At 37.0% G+C, this 23,083-nt stretch overlaps 1 protein-coding gene across 2 annotated transcripts in view; it reads left to right on the forward strand.

Moving 5' to 3' along the window:
• GSK3B (glycogen synthase kinase 3 beta) overlaps window positions 1-23,083 on the forward strand; it is a 200,276-nt gene that overhangs the window by 114,023 nt on the left and 63,170 nt on the right. For both annotated transcript variants that reach the window (XM_079704208.1, XM_079704209.1), the window contains exons 4-7: window positions 8,193-8,303; window positions 10,570-10,700; window positions 18,001-18,107; window positions 20,914-21,011. In XM_079704208.1, coding sequence (XP_079560334.1) covers window positions 8,193-8,303; window positions 10,570-10,700; window positions 18,001-18,107; window positions 20,914-21,011 — 447 coding nt within the window. The remainder of the gene's footprint in view (window positions 1-8,192; window positions 8,304-10,569; window positions 10,701-18,000; window positions 18,108-20,913; window positions 21,012-23,083) is intronic.

Here is a 23,083-nt window from a genome sequence, read left to right on the forward strand (position 1 = left end):
CTTTTGTTTGATGGAAGATTTTTAATCACAGTTTCAATTTCAGTGCTTGTGATTGGTCTATTCATATTTTCTATTTCTTCCTGAGTCAGTCTTGGTAGGTTGTGCATTTCTAAGAATTTGTCCATTTCTTCCAGGTTGTCCATTTTATTGGCATAGAGTTGCTTATAGTAATCTCTCATGATCTTTTGTATTTCTGCAGTGTCAGTTGTTACTTCTCCTTTTTCATTTCTAATTCTACTGATTTGAGTCTTCTCCCTTCTTTTCTTGATGAGTCTGGCTAATGGTTTGTCAATTTTGTTTATCTTCTCAAAGAACCAGCTTTTAGTTTGGTTGATCTTTGCTATCGTTTCCTTCATTTCTTTTTCATTTATTTCTGATCTGATCTTTATGATTTCTTTCCTTCTGCTAACTTTGGGGGTTTTTTGTTCTTCTTTCTCTAATTGCTTTAGGTGCAGGGTCAGGTTGTTTACTCGAAATGTTTCCTGTTTCTTAAGGTGGGATTGTATTGCTATAAACTTCCCCCTTAGAACTGCTTTTGCTGCGTCCCATAGGTTTTGGGTCGTCGTGTCTCCATTGTCATTTGTTTCTAAGTATTTCTTAATTTCCTCTTTGATTTCTTCAGTGATCACTTCATTATTGAGTAGTGTATTGTTTAGCCTCCATGTGTTTGTATTTTTTACAGATCTTTTCCTGTAATTGATGTCTAGTCTCATAGCATTGTGGTCGGAAAAGATACTTGATACAATTTCAATTTTCTTAAATTTACCAAGGTTTGATTTGTGACCCAAGATATGATCTATCCTGGAGAATGTTCCATGAGCACTTGAGAAAAATGTGTATTCTGTTGTTTTTGGGTGGAATGTCCTATAAATATCAATTAAGTCCATCTTGTTTAATGTATCATTTAAAGCTTGTGTTTCCTTATTTATTTTCATTTTGGATGATCTGTCCATTGGTGAAAGTGGGGTGTTAAAGTCCCCTACTATGATTGTGTTACTGTCGATTTCCCCTTTTATGGCTGTTAGTATTTGCCTTATGTATTGAGGTGCTCCTATGTTGGGTGCATAAATATTTACAATTGTTATATCTTCTTCTTGGATCGATCCCTTTATCGTTATGTAGTGTCCTTCTTTGTCTCTTCTAATAGTCTTTATTTTAAAGTCTATTTTGTCTGATATAAGAATTGCTACTCCAGCTTTCTTTTGATTTCCATTTGTTTCCTCCTTTAAATGTCACTTATTGGTCAGAGGCTATGCTTAAAGTCCCATTAGCCAGTTATATTTTTATCCTTTACCATTGGATGTTTGAGTGGCTTGGGTGCTGCTATCATAGTTCAGGGAGTTCATATTTATTTGCCACATGTTGAACCAGGGACTAATAGCTTGGACTTTCCCCTCTGATTGCTCCTGAGAGGGTACAGCCTTGGGCATTCACAGTCTTTTTGACTGCCAGGATGAATGTGATTTTACTCCCTGGGAGTTGCTCTTGAGTCAGAGTAGTTTATTGTTTAGTCAAATGTTTAGTCAGAGGTTGCTTGTAAGCCCCTCATGCCAGTGATGCTTCTGCTGTACGTTGATGTATCTATGTGCAACTTGGGGAATGCTTCAAGTTTGTCCTGCATGCTGCTCAGCTAGCACCTGTACACATTCTTTTTTTTTTCCCCCCCGGTATGCGGGCCTCTCACTGCCATGGCCTCTCCCATTGCGGAGCACAGGCTCCGGACGCACAGGCTCAGCGGCCGTGGCTCACGGGCCCAGCCGCTCCACGGCATGTGGGATCTTCCCGGACCGGGGCACGAACCCGTGTCCCCTGCATCGGCAGGCGGACTCTCAACCACTGCGCCACCAGGGAAGCCCTGTTGGATGTCTTTTTACTGGATTCTCTTATATGATGCTTTGCATCCCATCAAATTTTTAGAATGCTAGCATGGTTCTACTTAAAACTGCAGCTTCAAGCAATTTTGTTTCCCTGACTTGAAAAATTATTTGGGGGTAAGAGCATCATAGTGAGTAGTGTCTGTCTTCCAATGGATGAAGTTATCACAGCTTTTGCTGAGTTTTTGTTAGGTGTGATCAAAATTTTGTCATTTAGATTTCTTAACTCAGTGAACAGTTTTAGAGTGGAGTTCATAGAGGAGGGATTATCAGCAGTTAGAGAATAATTTTTTAATAAAAATGATAACCATTGAGAGAAATATTCCCGAAGTTGTACATCATGTAATTTGGAAGCCTAGTAACTGTTCTCTGAAATTAGTACTTTCTCATTATGTTAGTAGACTGTTTTCAGTATCTCCAGCTAAATGATACTCTTTATGTTGTATTTTTATACTTGGCTTTTACAGTTCGCTGCTAATCTGTGAATATTCAGGCATTCTGTTTGATAACTCAAAAGAGAGAGATTACATTAAGAAAACAGCAGGCCTGAGATTTTCCAGAAAATTACAAGTGATAGAAATGCAGAATCCTGATCCTTCTTTCTTCTTGAAATATTAGTATCCTCAGTCTCATGAATTATCTTTTACGTAAACCTCCAGACAAAGCTACTTTGGAAACGTGAAAATAGTAGTTTCTCTGCTGTGATGACATTTCCTAGGAATGGGCACTTCCCCCTCAGGGATTACTCCTGAGGCTGTTAAATTTACAGCAGAACATCTGTAGGTTTAACAAGAGCATATAGAGAATATGATGTTGAGCCCATTTATTTCAAATTGGTATTGATGGTAGTATTACTTGTTGTTAGTTTTGGCTTTCAGTTTTAGGACCAATTGTGTATATATATATTTTTAAGTGGATTTGATTTGGATACAAGCACAGAGCCATGAAGTGAAGGGTTGTTCAAAGTGCCTTTGAGTATAGACACCTCCAGTATCTCAGAAAATATAGTCAAAATGACAACTTTTAAATGTCAGAGAGACAGTTATACTTACAAAATGAACAAACCTCCTCTATGGCGCTAAAGAAAATTGACAAGTTGTTGATCAGTTAATGGAGTGAATAAATAAAATTTATTTGAGCAAAAAGATAAGCTTATATTAATCTGCAAAGTACTGCTCCAAATATAATTTGAGCCTCCATATTTCTCATAGTATAATAAATGAGAACATTTGACCTATCGCAGACATGGTTTCGATAACCTTCCTTTGATATGTTTTGTTTTGTTAATATCATGAATAAAATATACTGCCTAAAAATGGATATCATCAGTACATCAAATGAAGCCTGAACTGTACAAAGTAGAGTGGAATTATCTTTGTTGATCTGAACACAATACTTCTACTGTAAACTAATATTGCGTCAAATTTTTTCATTAGCTGCATCTCAATGTTGATTCCTTTTGAGCTCTGTTCAGTTACACCTATCATTTATTTTCCAGATGAATTACTAAGTCTTAATCTGTCATTCTACAGAATAAATTGGCACTTCGATTTTAATCATAGGGTTTTATATTTATCTTTGTTAAGTTTTATTTTGTGGGTTTGGCTTAGCATTCTAGACTACTAGAGTCCTTTAAATTCATATTTAGTCTTCCATTTTAAGCTTCTTCCTAGGTTTGTGGCAATATTAGGTGGTTGTGTTAAAGTCAAAAAATTGTAAAATGACTGCCAGATTCATCCTCTGATGTGTTTTATTTTGCAAGCACATTGTTAATTTTTTTTTTTAATTAGAATGCTTTTAGTTAAGTCTTGTACATTCTGATTTACCAACCACTGCCTCTTACTGCATTATACATTTTGGCTTCACACATTTACATTTGTTGTTTAGCCATTTGCTCTTGCATCCCCTAATGAAGGAAATCATTTACAATAATTTGATTAGGACAAGGGAAGAACAGAGTTTGTAGCCCTACAACTAGAAATCTTCCTTGAACTTAGTATTCATTTTTTTAGTATTTTTATTCTTCACTTTTGGTATGATTATTTAGCAAATGAATTAAATTAGCATACACATCTCCAGGTCATTTATAAATATATTGTGATTAACTTTGTCAAGTGATTTATTAAAATCAAGAAACCTTGTAATCAAATAATAGTTAAAAAAGAATAATTTTGGCATCCATATTAATGACGCTTCCAAAACCCGAGACTTACCATTCCCTGGGTTCTACTTACACAGCAACCCATTCAACACCAGTTCAGCATTTTCTATTTGTTTATTCTCTTTATCAGACCTCATCTTCACGTGGAACTAATTCTTACCTAAATCTTGATCTTTGAAATTTTCTTCCCTTAGCCCTCAGCATTGCTTTTGCTACCCTCAGTTTTACATATAACCTATCTCTTATTTTACAAGAAATAGGGTCATCAGACATACATTCATTTTATTTATTCTTTCTAACACGTAATCACTTATTTTAGATGTACAGGGGGAAAAATGTGGTATTGTTCATTTTTAAAGATGATAAAAGTTAAAATTAAGTATTATGTGCCAGGTAATATGCTTCAAGAGCTGTGTATGATTATTTCTAATAATCTCATGACAGTCTTTTAAAGTAGGTATCATCATTAGCACTATTTTACAGGAAACTGTGGCTTCAAGAGGTTAAGTAACTTGCTGTGGTCACATAGCTTGTAGCAGTGTTGGGACTTCCGTATAGTTTGTGTGACTCATGCTAACCTTGCTTCTTAATTACTACATGGTATAACTTCTCTGTGTTCTTCTTTTCCTGTTCTTGTGATGTTCTAGAACCTTGTTTCATCAGTTGTCCCTTTTCTTTTGTTTCTTAAAACTTTTCTGGCTTTATCCAGTCAGCATACAAATAAATTTGGGTCTCTTAGCCACTAAAAACTACAAACAAAAAGCACATTTAAAATTCTTCTTTGACTTTTGTTTCCCCTCAAGTTACCAGCTCCCAGCTCTCTCCTTACTTTGACCACTAGAGATTTTGTAAGAACAAACTAAATTAACTGCCTCCTATTTCTTACCTGCCATCTGCTCACTTATGAACTCAGTACAGGTTGGTTGCTGTTGGCACCATGGTCTGAAACTGCTCTTTCCAACACGGTCACTGAACCATGGTATACCAGATCCAACAGCCTTTTCAATCCCATCCTTCCTGCCATTGAAACACTTTGCTGTTCCACATCTCATCATTATTGAAACTCAACTTGGGATCTTTTGATGCTAGTCTTTCCTTGCTCTTTTATGCCTCTTAGTTCTCATTGTCCCCTAATGTCTTAAGGGAAGTTTCATTCTTAATTTTCAAAGATCTTATACTTATTTTCAAAGATCTTATAAGTATACTTATACTTATCTTATACTCAGTCCTTTCCTCACTCTCTTACTGTATACACTCTTCTTAGGTGAGTGATTCTTGTTCTTACAGTTTCAGCTATTGCCTAAATCTCTAGCTATGCTCTACTCTTGTTTTCTGAGTTTGACTTGACCAACCACCCATGTATTTCCAACCACCTATGGAACAAAACTAAAATGTTCTGATATTCATTAAATAAAAGTTCAACTTTTTCCCTCACACCTTTTTGCTCTTTTTACGTTCCTTGTCTCATTACCTGCCTAGTTGCCCAGGTTTAGAGACTGGTAAATTAATCCAAACTTCTTTATTTTTCAGGTTCTCTATTACTTTCTTGTTTAGCTAGCCAATATACCTGTTTCCCACCTCCTTTTTTAAAAATCCTTATTACCTGTGCCCTAGTCTAGGCCTTGGATTCTTGTAGAAGGTTTCCAGCTGCTCACACTGCTTTCATTATCATCTTCCCAACTTCCACCTCTGCCTTTAAGTCCAGGCTAGTGGATACTAGCCTGGACTTAAAGGCAGAGGTCCCAGGATATATATGAATTTGGGAGTCATCAGTGTATAGTAGTACTGAGCCATTAGACTGGATGAGTGGACTTACACAAAGAACAGAGGTCTGAGGACTGAGCCTTAGGATCCTCTATTCCTTAGGAGATAAAGGAGAATAGAAGGAACCAGAAATAGAGAGCCAGAAGAGCTGTCTTTAAGGTAGGATGAAAACCAGAAGAGTATAGTGTTCTAAAACCCAAGTGAAGTAGGTGTTTCAAAGAGGGGAACGTGATCGACTATGTCAGATGGTAGTGCTAAGTCAAGTAAAAGAGAGGGAAAGATGATGCCTGAAAATTAGCATTGAATACAGCAACAAGTAGATTATTGATCTTGATAAATAATTATTGTGGAATAGTGGTGGTGAAATTCTATTGGAGTAAGTTTTAGAGAGAATGAGAAGAGCCAGGTATTGGAGAAAGTCAATTTAGACATCTCTTGAAGAATTTTGCTGTTAAAGGGGCCAGAAAATAGGATGGTGGTGATTAGTGCGATTAGAGATTTTTTCTAACGATGGAAGAAATAACAAGTTTATGTTATAATGCTCTCACAGAGAGAGAATAATCGACAGAGAAAGAAAAATTACTGAAGCAATGAGTGTGAATAGGAAAAGCAGAGTAGTTTGTTTACATGCAGCAGAGTTTGCCTTAGAAAGGAGCTTGGTCAGCTTATCTCTAGTTAGAGTAGTGAAGGAAAAGCATCTGGGGGTAGATGCTGGTAAATGGGTACATGTAGTGGTACAAGCAAGGTATCAGCTGAGGGTGAGGATGGGAGAAGAGTTTTAAAACAAGCCTTTGCTGTTGTTTACTAACTCCCTTGTTAGAGAGTGAGGGTAATGTTAGACCATGGAATTTAAGCTGGATATGGAGGGAAGAGAGGAGAACATGAAAGACTGAGGGAAAGTGAAAAGGTAATAGCGTCAGTGGCATGCTGCCTCACTAAACTGTTTCCTGAGATCTGCTCTGTTCTTTGACCTCACACCTTTTTTTCTTTTTTTTTAAATTTATTTTTGGCTGTGTTGTGTCTTCGTTGCTGTGCGCGGGCTTTCTCTAGTTGCGGTGAGTGGGGGCTACTCTTCGTTGTGGTGTGCGGGCGTCTCATTGTCATGGCTTCTTTTGTTGTGGAGCACGGGCTCTAGGCACGCGGGCTCAGTAGTTGTGGCTCGTGGGCTCTAGAGCACAGCCTCAGTAGTTGTGATGCATGGGCTTAGTTGCTCTGCAGCACATGGGATCTTACTGGACCAGGGCTCGAACCCGTGTCCCCTGCATTGGCACTGCACCATCAGGGAAGCCTGACCTCACAGCTTGAATACAGTTTTCTCTCTGCCTGAAATGCCCCTTTCATACTCAATTTAGATGACATGTCTTTTACCTGCACCCTTACTTCCTTACTTCCTCTGCAATGACTACTGGCATATAGAAAATGCTCAATAAATGCTGAAAATTGAAATTCTTCACTTTAGTTTGGCAGGTATTTCAAACTGGGAAGATTGTGAAGTGTTACCTGAAGATTTTCCTACTCAGTAGCCAGTTCTAGACTTGAACACAGTGATTCTCAACTTTGTGTTCTGCTTCAGTTTGCTTATCTGATATTATTCACATGAACAGGGTGAGGGTAGCACTCTCTTCTTCTTTCCTACTTGGTACTTAGTTGGAATTCCCTTCTTTCTTTCCACTGATCTTGGATTGGTGTCTTTATGCTGCTGTGAATGGATGTTTAAACATATGACCTGCAGTAAACTTGTGAGTATGGTAACTCGCTGCCTTATAAGTTATTCTTTTTTTTTTTCAGTTAATTGTAGAAGACAAGTGGTTATTTTACTAATTATAGACTAATTAACTAATATAACTAATCAAATAACCATAGAATCTTTTTTAAGGAGAAATTTTGAAGTCCAGCTTTTCATGCTATAGGTGAAGAAACGGAAGCCTAGAGAGATTAAATGACTTGCTTACATCAGTTAGCAGAGCTAGGGCTAGAAATGCACATTTCTTAGCTCCCAGTTCAATACTTATTTTACTACCATGACAGCTTTCCTGATAGGATATAAGGGCAATGATTCTCAAACTAGAAAATATGAAGTTTTGTGACAGGTAATATCCTCTAAAATCATATAACCAAAATAACAGTTTAAATATGACTAGGAATCTTAACAGTCTTGAAATGGCTGTGTTTTTGCCATGAAATTGTTAGTAAAAAAAAAATGTGGTAGACTTGTTTTTACTATTATGGTTATATTCTGAATTAATTTTGTATAATTAAAATTGAACACATGAATCTTTTCTTTAAAAATCTGAATAAGTGAATGTATAGAGAATTTACTCTAACTTAAATATTTAAAGACTAGTTCCTAATCTTGTTATTTTGGTTTGTTTGTTTTTAATAAACTCTTTCAGAAAGATGAGGTCTATCTTAATCTGGTGCTGGACTATGTTCCGGAAACAGTATACAGAGTTGCCAGACACTATAGTCGAGCCAAACAGACGCTCCCTGTGATCTATGTTAAGGTATGTAAAAATGGAGCAATTTCCCATTTTAGTTATTATGAACAAGGGAGAGTGCTGGGTGTATTTTAACTATATTATTACATCTCATTCTGAGGGGGGAAAGCTGCAAAGTAGGTATTGCTAGAGTTTCATTAAATTTTTGTACAGTTTTAAAGCGTGAAGTCTTCCCTTTTTAAGCTTTCATGACGCGGGTATTAAAGATACTTGTCATCTTTCTGACAAATGAACTTTTTCACAGACAATTATGGGTTTTAATTTTGCTACCTACAGCACCTTTTAATTTAATTTCTTATAACCCTTATTGTGCCACAGGCTGAAATAGGAGCAAGCATATCCTATAAAATTATAAAAATATGGTTATAAATATTACCAAATGCAATGTTTATTGCCATTTATAGATACAGTGTGTCCGTAGCTGAAGTTTAAACTTTTTGTAATTTTAAATATGCACAGACTCTATTAAGGTGTTATTTAATTTTTGGTACCTGATGTCAATGTCATCCTTTTTATTTGATACAACTCATGTTAGAGTGGCTTGCAATTTATCCAACATAATTATGACTGAAGTTGTGGTAGATTATTAGAAACAGATTATTTGTTTAACTATGACATTGTGAAAATTAACTAGGAGTTAAGTTTAAAAGTTCAGCTTTCTAAGTATAATATTTTGCATTTTACCTTTTTTTTTTTTTTTTCTTTTTTGCGGTACATGGGCCTCTCACTGTTGTGGCCTCTCCCATTGTGGAGCACAGGCTCCGGTCGCGCAGGCCCAGCGGCCATGGCTCACGGGCCCAGCCGCTCTGCGGCATGTGGGATCTTCCCGGACCAGGGCATGAACCCGTGTTCCCTGCATCGGCAGGTGGACTCTCAACCACTGCGCCACCAGGGAAGCCCTGCATTTTACCTTTCATACAAATACTCTAGAAAATAAAATGGCATTGATTCTGAATGTTTTGAGTATCGAAGTTTTTACTTAATAGTTATATTTTAAGCTTTATAGTAATAAAATGGATTTTGCTGATGGGATTACTATAGTGGTGTTAATATGTTCCTCTGTCCTCAGTATTTCCTGTAAATTGGTGATTCAGTATATTTTTGTAGGAGTCAAGACCACTTCATATGTAGATGATACCTTATGTCGGTGCTTTATCTGACTTTTAACTCTCTTTTTGTTGTTTTTCACCAAGATACTGGTATCTTTGATTTGAATCATTTCAAAAGTTCTTTTCATGGTATATAACTTTGGGGTAGAGGTCAGAAGGTGAGGAGTCAGAAAAATTTATAAGTGAACCAGAACACTGACCTTGAAACAAATAGAAGGTTTAAGATATACTCACTCTCGGCCTTCCCTGGTGGCGCAGTGGTTGAGAGTCCGCCTGCCGATGCAGGGGACACGGGTTTGTGCCCCGGTCCGGGAAGATCCCACATGCCGTGGAGTGGCTAGGCCCGTGAGCCATGGCCGCTGAGCCTGCGCCTCCAGAGCCTGTGCTCTGCAACGGGAGAAGCCACAACAGTGAGAGGCCCGCGTACCGCAAAAAAAAAAAAAGATATACTCACTTTCTTCACAAAGACTGTCTCTTCGCCAGTCAAGAGTCTAATTCTTTCTTCCACACAGACCCAGTTTCTCAGTGTATGTTGTTTTGTAATAAAATTGAAATAAATATTCTTTTCAATTGATGTCAATAGTCATCTAGGATCTGTTTTTAAATGGCATTTTGAAGTCTACTTAATTCTGAAGGTTATTAACAGGAAGAGTGGTGTTGCTATTAATAGATTTACTGATGTCTTGATAACAGATTTTCTCAGTTCACAGTGTGAGTTTTCCCAGACCTCTGTATCAATAACCTCTGGCCCTGACAAAGGATGATGAACTTAAAAAACAGAAGACTTGGCTTCTGGTCTAAACATTGTTACTTGTTAGTCACATGATTTGGAATACCCCTCTGAGTTTTTAAATCTGTGTTTAGGGGAGAAAAACAGGTTTGTGGTGAGATGTTAGTAAAATAAAAATTATAAAAGCACATTGTAAATTTTCCTTTTTTAAGTTATTAAAAGATGGTACAAATATAACATTGGTTAACTAAACTATAATTAGCTAATGGATAGAGAAATGACATAAAACTTGTTTAAGAAAGACTGAGTGCAAACAATCCCCAGCTTTTCACTGTTCTTTTCTGGAAATCTGTTACTTTGTTTCCTGCGTAAGGACTCTGAATTGTTTGGGATAGAAAGTAAGTATTCAATTAATTTTTACTCTTTATTCCAGTTGTATATGTATCAGCTGTTCCGAAGTTTAGCCTATATCCATTCCTTTGGAATCTGCCATCGGGATATTAAACCACAGAACCTCTTGTTGGATCCTGATACAGCTGTCTTAAAACTCTGTGACTTTGGAAGGTAAGCTAGCTCTCTTTTCTTCTCCCTTCCTTCCCTCCTCTCCAACCCCACCCTCCCACCCTGTATACTCTTTTCATTACCTTTTGTTACCCTTACTCAGGGACTATAAACTAGTGCAGTTGCTTGTGAGGGTAGTTTCGGTAACTTCTGTCAGAATTTTAGTCTTTCATCCAGCAATTTAACTCCTAGGAACTGTTCCCTTACAAATACTCACACATTCACAAAATATTGTATATACCAGGATTTTTATCATAGAATTGTATATAAATGTCTGGCAGTAGGAAGATTACCAGATAAATTATGGTATATCATACATATAATGTAATACATGCAGCTGTTAAAAAAAGAAAGGGGAGGCTGTCTGTGAATGGAAAAGGAATGATCTCTAAGAAGTATTAAATTCAAAAAAGCAAGGTCAAGAATCTATATAGTATGTTCCCTTTTGTATTCTAAAAACACAGAGTATAGGCATATGTACACAGATGCATTGCTTATTTTTGGAATGATATAAATTCATAATATTGATTGCATCTAGGAGCAAGTCCCATTTGTTTATTTATGGCTTTATTTCCGTTACTCTAGGAGGTGGGTCAAAAAAGATCTTGCTGTGGTTTATGTGAAAGAGTGTTTTTCCTTTGTTTTCCTCTAAGGCTTTTATAGTGTCTGGTCTTACCTTTAGGTCTTTAATCCATTTTGAGTTTATTTTTGTGTATGGTGTTAGATAGTGTTCTAATTTCATTCTTTTACATGTAGCTGTCCAGTTTTCCCAGCACCACTTATTGAAGAGGTTGTCCTTTCTCCATTGTATGTTCTTGCCTTCTTTGTCATAAATTAGGTGCCCATATGTGCGTGGGTTTATCTCTGGGCATTCTATCCTGTACCATTGATCTATATTTCTGCATTTGTGCCAGTACTATACTGTCTTGATTACTGTAGCTTTGTGGTGTGGTTTGAAGTCAGGGAATCTGATTCCTTTAACTCCATTTTTCTTTGTCAAGATTGCTTTGGCTATTCGGGGTCTTTTGAGTTTCCATATGAATTGTAAAATTTTTTCTTCTAATTCTGTGAAGAATGCCATTGGTAGTTTGATAGGGATTGCATTGAATCTATAGATTGCTTTGGGTAGTATAGTCATTTTCACAATATTGATTTTTCCAATCCAAGAACATGGTATGTTTCTCCATCTGTTTATGTCATCTTTGATTTCTTTCATCAGTGTTTTATAGTTTTCTGAGTACAAGTCTTTCGCCTCCTTAAGCAGGTTTATTCCTAGGTATTTTATTCTTTCTGTTGCAGTGGTAAATGGGAGTGTTTCCTTAATTTCTCTTTCTGATTTTTCGTTGTTGGTGTATAGGAATGCCAGAGATTTCTGTGCATTCATTTTGTATCCTGCTACTTTACCAAATTCACAGGTTAGTTCTACTGGTTTTCTGGTGGCGTCTTTAGGATTTTCTATGTATAGTGTATGTCATCTGCAAACAGTGACAGTTTTACTTCTTCTTTTCCAATTTGTATTGCTTTTATTTCTTTCTCTTCTCTGATTGCTGTGGTAGGCCTTGCAAAACTATGTTGAATAAGAGTGGCGAGAGTGGGCATCCTTGTCTTATTCCTGATCTTAGTGAAAATGCTTTCAGTTTTTCACCATTGAGTATGATGCTTGCGTGGATTTGTCATATATAGCCTTTATTATGTTGAGGAAGGTTCCCTCTATACCCATTTTCTGGAGAGCTTTTATCATAAATGTGTGTTGAATTTTGTCAGATGCTTTTTCTGCATCTATTGAGATGATCATATGGTTTTTATTCCTTAATTTGTTAATGTGGTGCATCACATTGATTGATTTGTGTATATTGAAGAATCCTTGCATCCCTGGGATAAATTCCACTTGATCATGGTGTATGATCCTTTTAATGTGCTGTTGGATTCTGTATGCTAGTATTTTGTTCAGGATTTTTGCATCTGTGTTCGTCAGTGATATTGGTCTATAATTTTCTTTTTTTGTGATATCTTTTTCTGGTTTTGGTGACAGTGGGATGGTGGCTTTGTAGAATGACTTTGGGAGTGTTTTTCCCTCTGCAATTTTTTGAAAGAGTTTGACAAGGATAGGTGTTAGTTCTTCTCTAAGTGTTTGATAGAATTCGCCTGTGAAGCCATCTGGTCCTGAACTTTTGTTTGTTGGAAGATTTTTAATTACGGTTTCAATTTCATTACTTGTGATAGGTCTATTTATATTTTCTACTTCTTCCTGGTTCAGTCTTGGAAAATTGTACCTTTCCAAGAACTTGTGAGTTTCTTCCAGGTTGTCCATTTTATTGGCATATAGTTGTTTGTAGTAGTCTCTTATAATCCTTTGTATTTCTTCAGTGTCAGTTGTGATTTCTCCTTTTTCATTTCTAATTTTATTTATTTGTATCCTCTCCCTTTTTTTCTTGATGAGTCTGGCTAAGGGTTTATCAATTTTGTTTATCTTCTCAAAGAACCAGCTTTTAGTTTTATTGATCTTTGCTATTGTTTTCTTCATTTCTATTTCATTTATTTCTGCTCTGATCTTTATGATTTCTTTCCTTCTACTGACTTTGGGTTTTCTTTGGTTTTCTTCCTCTAGTTGTTTTAAGTGTAGGGTGAGATTGCTTATTTGAGATTATTCTTGTTTCTTGAGGTGAGGTTGAATTGCTGTAAACTTCCCTGTTAGAACTGCTTTTGCGTCCCATAGGTTTTGGGTCATCATGTTTTCATTGTCATTTGTTTCTGTGTATTTTTTTTATTTCTTCTTTGATTTCTTCAGTGATCTCTTGGTTATTTAGTAGCACACTGTTTAGCCTCCATGTATTTGTGTTTTTTTCCTGTAATTGATTTCCAGTCTCATAGTGTTGTGGTCAGAAAAGATGCTTGATATGATTTCAATTTTCTTAAATCTTCCGAGGCTTGATTTGTGACCCAAGATTTGATCTATCCTGGAGAATGTTCCATGTGCAGTTGAGAAGAAAGTGTATTCTGCCACTTTTGGGTGGAATGTTCTGTAAATATCAGTTAGATCTATCTGGTTTATTGTGTCACTTAAAGCTTGTGTTTCCTTATTTATTTTCTGTTTGGATGATCTGTCCATGGGTGTAAGTGGGATGTTAAAGTCCCCTACTATGATTGTGTTACTGTCGATTTCTCCTTTCATGGTTGTTAGCATTTGCCTTATGTATTGAGGTGCTCCTATGTTGGGTCCATAAATATTTATAATTGTTATATCTTCTTCTTGGATTGATCCTTTGATCATTACGTAGTGTCCCTCCTTATCTCTTGTAACAGTCTTTATTTTAAAGTCTATTTTATCTGATACGAGTATTGCTACTCCAGCTTTCTTTTGATTTCCATTTGCATGGAATATCTTTTTCCATCCCCTCACTTTCAGTGTGTATGTGTCCCTAAGTCTGAAGTGGGTCTCTTGTAGACAGCATATATATGGGTCTTGTTTTTGTATCCATTCAGCCAGTCTGTGTCTTTTGGTTGGGGCATTTAATCCATTTATAGTCAAAGTTATTATCGATATGTATGTTCCTATTACCATTTTCTTAATTGTTTTGGGTTTGTTTTTGTGGGTCTTTTTCTTCTCTTGTGTCTCCGCTTAGAGAAGTTTCTTTAGCATTTGTAAAGCTGGTTTGGTAGTGCTGAATTCTCTTAGCTTTTGCTTGTCTGAAAAGCTTTTGACTTTTCCATCGAATCCTGCCACTCTCTTCTGGCCTGCAGAGTTTCCGCTGAAAAATCAGCTGATAACGTTATGGGGATTCCTTTGTATGTTATTTTTTATTTTTCCCTTGCTGCTTTTAATATTTTTTCTTTGAATTTAATTTTTGTTAGTTTGATTAATATGTGTCTTGGTGTGTTTTTCCTAGGGTTTATCCTTTATGGAACTCTCGCTTCCTGCACTTGGGTGACTGTTTCCTTTCCCATGTTAGGGAAGTTTTCAACTATAATCTCTTCAAATATTTTCTCAGACCCTTTCTTTTTCTCTTCTTCTTCTGGGACCCCCATAATTCGAATGTTGGTGCATTTAGTGTTGTCCCAGAGGTCTCTGAGATTGTCTTCAATCTTTTCATTCTTTTTTCTTTATTCTGCTCCTCAGCAATTATTTCCACCATTTTGTCTTCCAGCTCACTTATTTGTTTTTCTGCCTCAGTTATTCTGTTATCGATTCCTTCTAGTGTATTTTTCATTTCAGTTATTGTGTTGTTCATCTCTGTTTGTTTGTTCTGTACTTTTTCTAGAGCTTTGTTAAACATTTCTTGTATTTTCTCAGTCCATGCCTCCATTCTATTTCCGAGATTCTGGATCATCTTTGCTATCATTACTCTGAATTCTTTTTCAGGTAGATTGCCTATTTCCTCTTCATTTATTTGGTCTTTTAGGTTTTTACCTTGCTCCTTCATCTGTGACATCTGTGTCATTTTTTTTTTTTTTTCTCTAATGAGTGGGATTGTGTTTCTGACTTACTGGTTGTTTGGCCTGAGGCTTCCAACACTGGAGTTTTTAGGCTATTGGATAGAGCTGGGTCTTGGTGCTGAGATGAGGAGCTCCGTGAGATCTCACTCCAGTGAACATTCCCTGAGGTCTGAGGTTCTCTGTTAGTCCAGTGGTTCAGACTCAGAGCTCCCACCACAGGAATTTTGACCCAACCCTGGGTTCGTGAACCAAGGTCCCTCAAGTTGCCTGGGGCAGGGAAAAAAACAATAACAAAGTAAAAACTAAACAGATACCTTAGGAAGAATATACAAATAAAAGTATAGATGAATCAACAGCCAGAAGGCACATCAGTACCATAATAGTAAAAAAGAGGAGGAGGGAAAAGAAAAAAGAAAAAAAAGGGTGGGGGGAGGCCTCGGCTGTGGAGGGTGGGGCCTAAGCAAGGGTGAGGTTTGGGCGGTGGGCAGGGCCAATGCTCAGGACTGACAGGGCTGGAAAAGGCCCTGGGGGCTGTGCGGGGTGGAGCTTAGGCTCAAGGAACAGAAGGGACCCAGGTTTGCCCCTCAGCCCTGGTCTCAGAGGACTGGGGACCTCACAGGGGAGCCCAGCAATCTTCCTGGGCTCTAGTGGGTGGGGCAGTTGCCCTCTGCTCCTCTCCCTCTCCTCCCGCCTGCCTCTCCTGTTCTCCCCTAGGCCTCCTTCCTATGCCTCCAAGGACCCCCGAGACCTGGAGGGGGCTTTGGAGGGCAGGGGATCGGTCTGGGGAGCTCAGCAGGCTGCCCGGGGCCCCAGTGGGTGGGGCAATCACCCTCTGCTTCTCTCCTGTCCCTCCTTGGATGGCTCCTCCCACCTGCCACTCCTCATCTCCCCGGCCTCCCTCTTATGCCCCCAGGACCCACATGGCCTGGATGGGGCTCTGGAGGCGGGGTACTGGCTTGAGAGCTCAGCAGGCTCCCCAGCCTAAGTGAGCCAGGCGATCGCCCTCTGCTCCTCTCCTTCTCTTCCCAGAGAGTCCCTCCCGCCTGCCTCTCCTGACCTCCCCGACTTCAGGGGCACAGATCCTGTCTGACCTCCACTTCTCCTCCCCCCTCAGTCCCCCTACTTCCTACCGATTCACTTTGGGGTTCCTACTATCTCCTTGGGCGTTAGCATCCCCCACCAGAGGCCAGCAGGCACACTAGTTGTGGGGAGAAGCTAACTCTGTGTCTTCCCACACCACCATCTTGACTCCGCCTAGTTCACTTTTAATAGCTCTGATAACAAAGCTGCCTTTTTTGTTTTTAGCGGCTAGTTTGAGCAAGTAGAGTTTGGGATACACTTTGAAGGTAGCTCCATCAAGTGGCATTTCTAATATTACCCTCTTTATCACTGAATTTTCTGACTAAATAATTGGAATCCGTCTTGTTAATTTAGAAAATTCTTTATAAGGTAGAAAGGTTTTATTAGTTTTGCTGAAAAAGTGTCTTAATTTTCATGCAGCCTAAAAACAGGGATTAGTGTTTATTAATTTATGAAATGGCTGCTGTATGTCAAACCTTGGTGAGAATGTTACAAAATAAACTGCCTCCCACCTTCAAAACTTGTGATGAAGGAAGACCAGGCTATGGTCAGACTTATCATTGACCAGAAATAAACGGAAGAAAAGAAAGCCCAAACTGAAACCTTTGTGACTGCTTTCATCTATCTCTACTCTGATTTTCCCATACCTTTACCTAAAATTTTTTTTTTTTACCTTTTCTTGTTACTTACTTTTTCACTGTTTTGATTTTGTTTTTTGTATTTATTTCTTGTATTTATCTTTCATATTATTGTATGTCAAAATGGTTGGCTTCTATAGCAGTTTATTTATTTTAGTGTGTCTTCAAGTTATCTTGAGAGGTACTTCAAAAGAAACTAATTTTAATATTTAAAATACATGCCACGGGGCTTCCCTGGTGGCGCAGTGGTTGAGAGTCTGCCTGCCGATGCAGGGGACATGGGTTCATGCCCCGGTCCAGGAAGATCCCACATGCCATGGAGCGGCTGGACCTGTGAGCCATGGCCACTGAGCCTGCGCGTCTGGAGCCTGTGCTCCACAACGGGAGAGGCCACAGCAGTGTGAGGCCCACATACCGCAAAAAAAAATAAAAATAAAAATAAAATAAAATACATGCCACAAAGTATTTGGGAAGGAAAGTTGGATTAAGAGAATGTGTGATTTAACTTACGACAGCAGAATTAGAATTCATGGACTGTGAATTATCTCTGCCCTACAGGAAAGGGCCTATCTTTTTTTATTGGATAACGAATGCTTAGACAGTTAATAAACTGACCAAATGGTGGAAAAACATAAAGTAGATTGGATCTGCGAGCTTTGGGATACTCACTCTGAGTCAGAAGTCAAATTTTAAGAGAGTGGCCAATTTCTTACCTTTTTAAAAAACATATTGGGTAAGCAGTATTCATTCTTATATTTTAATCTGTTACTGTGCTTTTTGGTGAGGGGAAGTACCGCTCATTTTTCTTCCCTTTCTTCTTTGTATTTTAAAGGTGGAATTCAGGGAACAAGAGCAGAAGAAATTCCAACATTTATCATTTTGTGATTTTTTAAAAATCTTTTTCCTCAGGTGACAGTTAACAAATGCATTCTTTAAAAGTTACTGTTCTTTTTTCAGAGTGGTATGTTAAAATTATAAGTTTGTTTTGTCAGACATAGTTATGGTTCATGTTTTCTTTTTCTTATATATTGCATGATTGGAATTATGGGAATCTTAGATAAACATTGTGTTGGGAATGATAGCAGTTTACGATAGCAATGATACGGTTTAGATTTAATTTAAAGAATTTCTGCTTTTGATTTTTTTATTAGTGCAAAGCAGCTGGTCCGAGGAGAACCCAATGTTTCGTATATCTGTTCTCGGTACTATAGGGCACCAGAGTTGATCTTTGGAGCCACTGATTATACCTCTAGTATAGGTAAGTAATGGACCTGAATATAATGGCTTGTAATTATTTATTACATCTTGTTTTTAGTAATTTAGTATTACTAATCTGTTCTTAAATATAAATATGCCTTGAAATATATTTCTTCTTAAAGATTGATATGCAAAAATATATAGAATTTAAGATATATTTACTATTCTACTTTTTCGTTTCTTGTATTATAAGCTACTCCTTTGTGATTGTGTGATTTCTTTAGGATTACAGTTATTTTTAACTTAAAATTTTAAATAAATTCGAAGTATACCTTTTCTTCACTAAAAAAAAAAAAATTCCCCTGAAATATTCCCTTCTGAGCTTGATCGCCAGTTGGAGAATTTGCATCAATTAAGTTTATGATTAAAGTGGTAGGATGACCATATTACTGACACTCCTGCTGTGCTGTCTCAGTTGGTTATTTAAGTCTGCTCGAAAGGAACAATCTGATTTTTTCATTAGTAGTTTGGATAAACCCACCAATTCTGTAGAATTTGTCACAAAAGATCTTTAATGATAGAAGGAATTGAATAGAGACAGTTTGCTTCATTCTTCATTGACCTCCTCGTCTACCTCATTTTAGCCCACTAGTAGTAGTGCACATACAGCAGAGTATGATCAGTTGGACATGAATAGGAAGCTAAGAAAGGAGCAACCTTAGGGCGGCATGCAGGTGGAGGTCAACTTTATTTTATTGTTATATTGCTTCTGAAGAGAATTCCTTAGTCCAAAAGCATACAAATACCAAACAAACAAACAAAAAATAAATGCGGTTTGCCTCTTTTATTTATTTATTTTTAATTAATTTATTTTATTTTTGGCTGCATTAGGTCTTCATTGCTGCATGCGGGCTTTCTTTAGTTGGAGCGAGTGGGGGCTACTCTTCGTTGCAGTGCATGTGCTTATCATTGCGGTGGCTTCTCTTGTTGTGGAGCATGGGCTTGGCACGCAGGCTTCAGCAGTTGCAGCACGTGGGCTCAGTAGTTGTGGCTCGTGGGCTCTAGAGCGCAGTCTCAGTAGTTGTGGTGCACAGGCTTAGTTGCTCCGTGGCATGTGGGATCTTCCTGGCCCAGGGTTCGAACCCATGTCCCCTGCATTGACAGGCAGTTTCTTAACCACTGCGCCTCCAGGGAAGTCCTGGTTTGCTTCTTTTAAAAAAGTCATGATCATATTATCTGACATATTAAGGCATGTTTAACATAAACCTTTAACCCTCTTAAGAGTATATTACTTCTATAAATGTCCATGTGCCTAGCAGTTCTTTGGGAATACTTCTCACAAAAAAAGGGCCAGTGTAATCTGTTTCCTCTACTAGGAATCAATTTTCTGGATATTATGAGTACCTGCTTTCCAGTAGCCTCCTTTGCATGACTAAAACCAGATTCTGACGTTCAGGCGTAAGACTCACCATAGGCCACTGATTCAGCTGGGACCTTTTGAACCCTAACAAGCCTAGATTTGGCTTTCCCTTTTAGATTTAGGATACTTGCTTCTTAAGACTCTGGAAGATTTATAAATAAACAAAGATAAATATATTTAAAAGTGTTCTAATACAAATATATTTTGGAAATATTTTTAACAATGGTATTAAAAGTGAAAGAGTAGCTGGACAAAATCAACTTGAATTTCTTAAATGAATTTTCTGTCATTATTTTTCCAAGCCAGTAAAATGTAGTCATTGGATCAGGGAGTTCCAATTCCTCTTTTTTTTTTAAATTTAATTTTTATTTTATATTGCAATATAGTTGACTTAACAATGTTGTGTTAGTTTCCAATTCCTCTTGTTAGTGCATCTTACCACATCAGACTGATTAAATTATTTGTTGTCCCCATGCCATTCACCGTTCTTCTCCTTCCCTACTGGTAGATGGAAAGCCCAGCAATGATTTATGTTCATCTCCCTAAAACACTTGTTTGATGATTCATACAAAACCCAGGAATCCAGAAACTGAAAATTAGCTTTTTCTTGCAGGAAGTCTTAGGTAGTGGGCTCTAAATAGAGTGCCCATATAATTTATCTTTTCATTTGGTAATACTTTTAAGAGAGAAAGGGGATGCTCTTCATAATTATCCCAGGACAGTCATCTAGACCAGGACTATCATGGGTAAGCCAGGATGTACGCTTTATTTTTTTAAATTTATTTATAAATTATTAAAATTTATTAGTTAAATTATTTTTTAAAGTTTTCTCTCAAGATTGAGGTTTCTGCTTTGACTTAAAAATGAATTATATTTTGTAATTTGTAAAATAAAATGTATTCTTCTATCTTTACATTTTAAAATATTCATATATTTAAGCACATTTTTCTGTCAGTCATATTACAAGACAAAAGTTAACCATTTAAAGTATTAAAATTTTTTTCTCAGAAATTTCCATTGGCTTACAACCCTGTATATAGCAGATTAAACCCTTGCTTTCTGCTACTCTGTATCAGTACCTGCCAAAGTGAAGAGATTGTATCACTTTGACTTATTTTTAAGTATAATAAGTAAATAATCATGTGCTATGTTTTCATTCTATAATCCCTATGTTGGTTGTTGTAGACTTGAACATCTGGTATTTGATAATTAAATAGATATTACCCTTTATTAGAATATTCTTATTGTCCTGTTTCCTGTTTAGTAAGTTTAACAGAATTTTAAAATGCATTAAGGATAGTTTGATGACTTTTTTCCCTATGTTTTGGATTATACAGTCTTTTCCTTGTGATATTTCTCTGACCAAAGTAAAATTAGAAAATGTATACAGTTTAATGCAACTTAAGCTACAGAGTATTAATAAGCTTTTGTTTTCTTTTCTCTTCAGATGTATGGTCTGCAGGCTGTGTGTTGGCTGAGCTGTTGCTAGGACAACCAATATTTCCAGGGGACAGTGGTGTGGATCAATTGGTAGAAATAATCAAGGTGAGAAGATTGGATCAGAATTTTTGAACTGGAAGGAATCTTATTGCTGTTCTCTAAGAATCCATATCTCTCACACACTCATGAAAAACTGAGGAAATGGAGAATGTGATCTAAGATCACATAGCAAGTTCAGCTGTGGAAGAAGTATAAGAACCCAGCTTTTGCTTTCTAATTGAGTTATTCTTTTGTTATGTGATACTAGAAAAGCTATTTTGGCCATCTGATGCAAGAAAGGGATATATCTGTTATTTAAAGTACTTAAAAGCAATAGATCACTAAAATGTATATAAACTGAATAAAAACCCAAGCTATGTCTATTTTTGCTCACCATGTGCTCTCTGCTCATAATACTCTGCTGAGCACATAGGAGATGCTTGTATTTAGTCAATATTTAAATGTTTATAAAATGAAAAAGTGAGTATGTATGACTAGACCACTTGATAGAAGCAGAATTTTTACTTATAATTTAAGGACGTTTTTACTTATAAATTTACTTATAATTTTATTTATTAGGTCTGTCAACACCTTTATTAATGACATCAGATCCAAAGTATTATTATTTTTTTTTTTTTTTTTTTTTTTTTTTTTTTTTTTTTGCGGTACGCGGGCCTCTCACTGTTGTGGCCTCTCCCATTGCGGAGCACAGGCTCCGGACGCGCAGGCTCAGCGGCCATGGCTCACGGGCCCAGCCGCTCCGCGGCACGTGGGATCCTCCCAGACCGGGGCACGAACCCGTGTCCCCTGCATTGGCAGGCGGACTCTCAACCACTGCGCCACCAGGGAAGCCCCAAAGTATTATTATTTTGGAATTCATACTGTCTCTTAAGAACAGCAGCACTGACATTTTAAAGTTTTTAATATTTGAGATCTTAAAAGTTCTCACCCCCCCTTTAGTAATATCTAGTGTCTCTGTATTTAGACCACTAGATTGGTTGATTCTAAGGTTATAGTTTGTCCAAAGCAACACCACCTACTGTCTAGTAGGCTTTATTCTTGATTTTCCAAATGTTTCACAGCAGTGGAAAATTGAAAATCTCCTTAGAGGTTATGTAGTCCAATTCTCCATCCAATGAAAGAACCTTCTTAGTTACATTCCTGACAGATGATTTTTCAGTGTTTTCTTGAATACTTCCAGCATCAGATTGCTACTTTGGAATGCAGCCTGTTTTGTATCTGGACAGCTTGAATTTAGTTTTTATTGTGCTGATCCTCAGCAGCTTTTTTATTTATTTGTTTGTTTGTTTAAAAAATTTTGTATTTTATATTGGGGTATAGTTGATTCACAGTGTTGTGTTAGTTTCAAGTGTACAGCAACGTGATTCAGTTTTACATATACATTATCTATTTTTCTAAATCTTTTCCCATTTAGGTTATTACAGAGTATTGAGCAGGGTTACCTGTGCTATTCAGTAGGTCCTTGTTGGTTCTCAGTAGCTTTTTCTAGTTATACACAGGACAGTGATTAAGTTATTTTAAAATCCTTGTGCTTCATTTATAAGAATATGTTACTTTTGATAAAATGATTTTGCTAGGTATCAGTGTGTACAAGTGTGGTTGAAAACACCCATGTGTGATCAAGAATCTTCCTTACTATCTATATAATTTCTTATGATTTGCACTTGAGATCACTGGTATTTTGCTGTCTTTTTTTAGTAACCATCTTTTAGTTTCAAATTGAAGCTTTAAACTTACTTAAACAGATCTACTTCATTCCTGATTCCCACACTACACTCAGATCTAAGTTCAGCTAGTTTGATTTCCTTGTTTCCTAAAAGCCTATGTATTCTTCATTATTATTCAAATTAGTATTCTAATACAGGAGTTGGCAAACTTTCTATAAAGGGCTAGATAAAACATTTTAGGCTTCATGGGCTAAAATGAAACTTAGGGATGTCTGAGATATATTGGATTGGGCAAAAAGTTTGTTCAGTTACTGAACACGTTGTTCAGTAAAGTTCTTTGTGAAAATGAAAAATGTGTCTTTTATTTGTACTTAAAACCGAACAAACTTTATGGCCAACTCAATATAACAAAAAAATTTCCACAAATTTTTCATTGATGAAATTCAAGTC

The sequence above is a fragment of the Hyperoodon ampullatus genome (genome assembly GCF_949752795.1).
Source record: "Hyperoodon ampullatus genome assembly, chromosome: 5".
Taxonomy (NCBI): Eukaryota; Metazoa; Chordata; class Mammalia; order Artiodactyla; family Ziphiidae; genus Hyperoodon; species Hyperoodon ampullatus.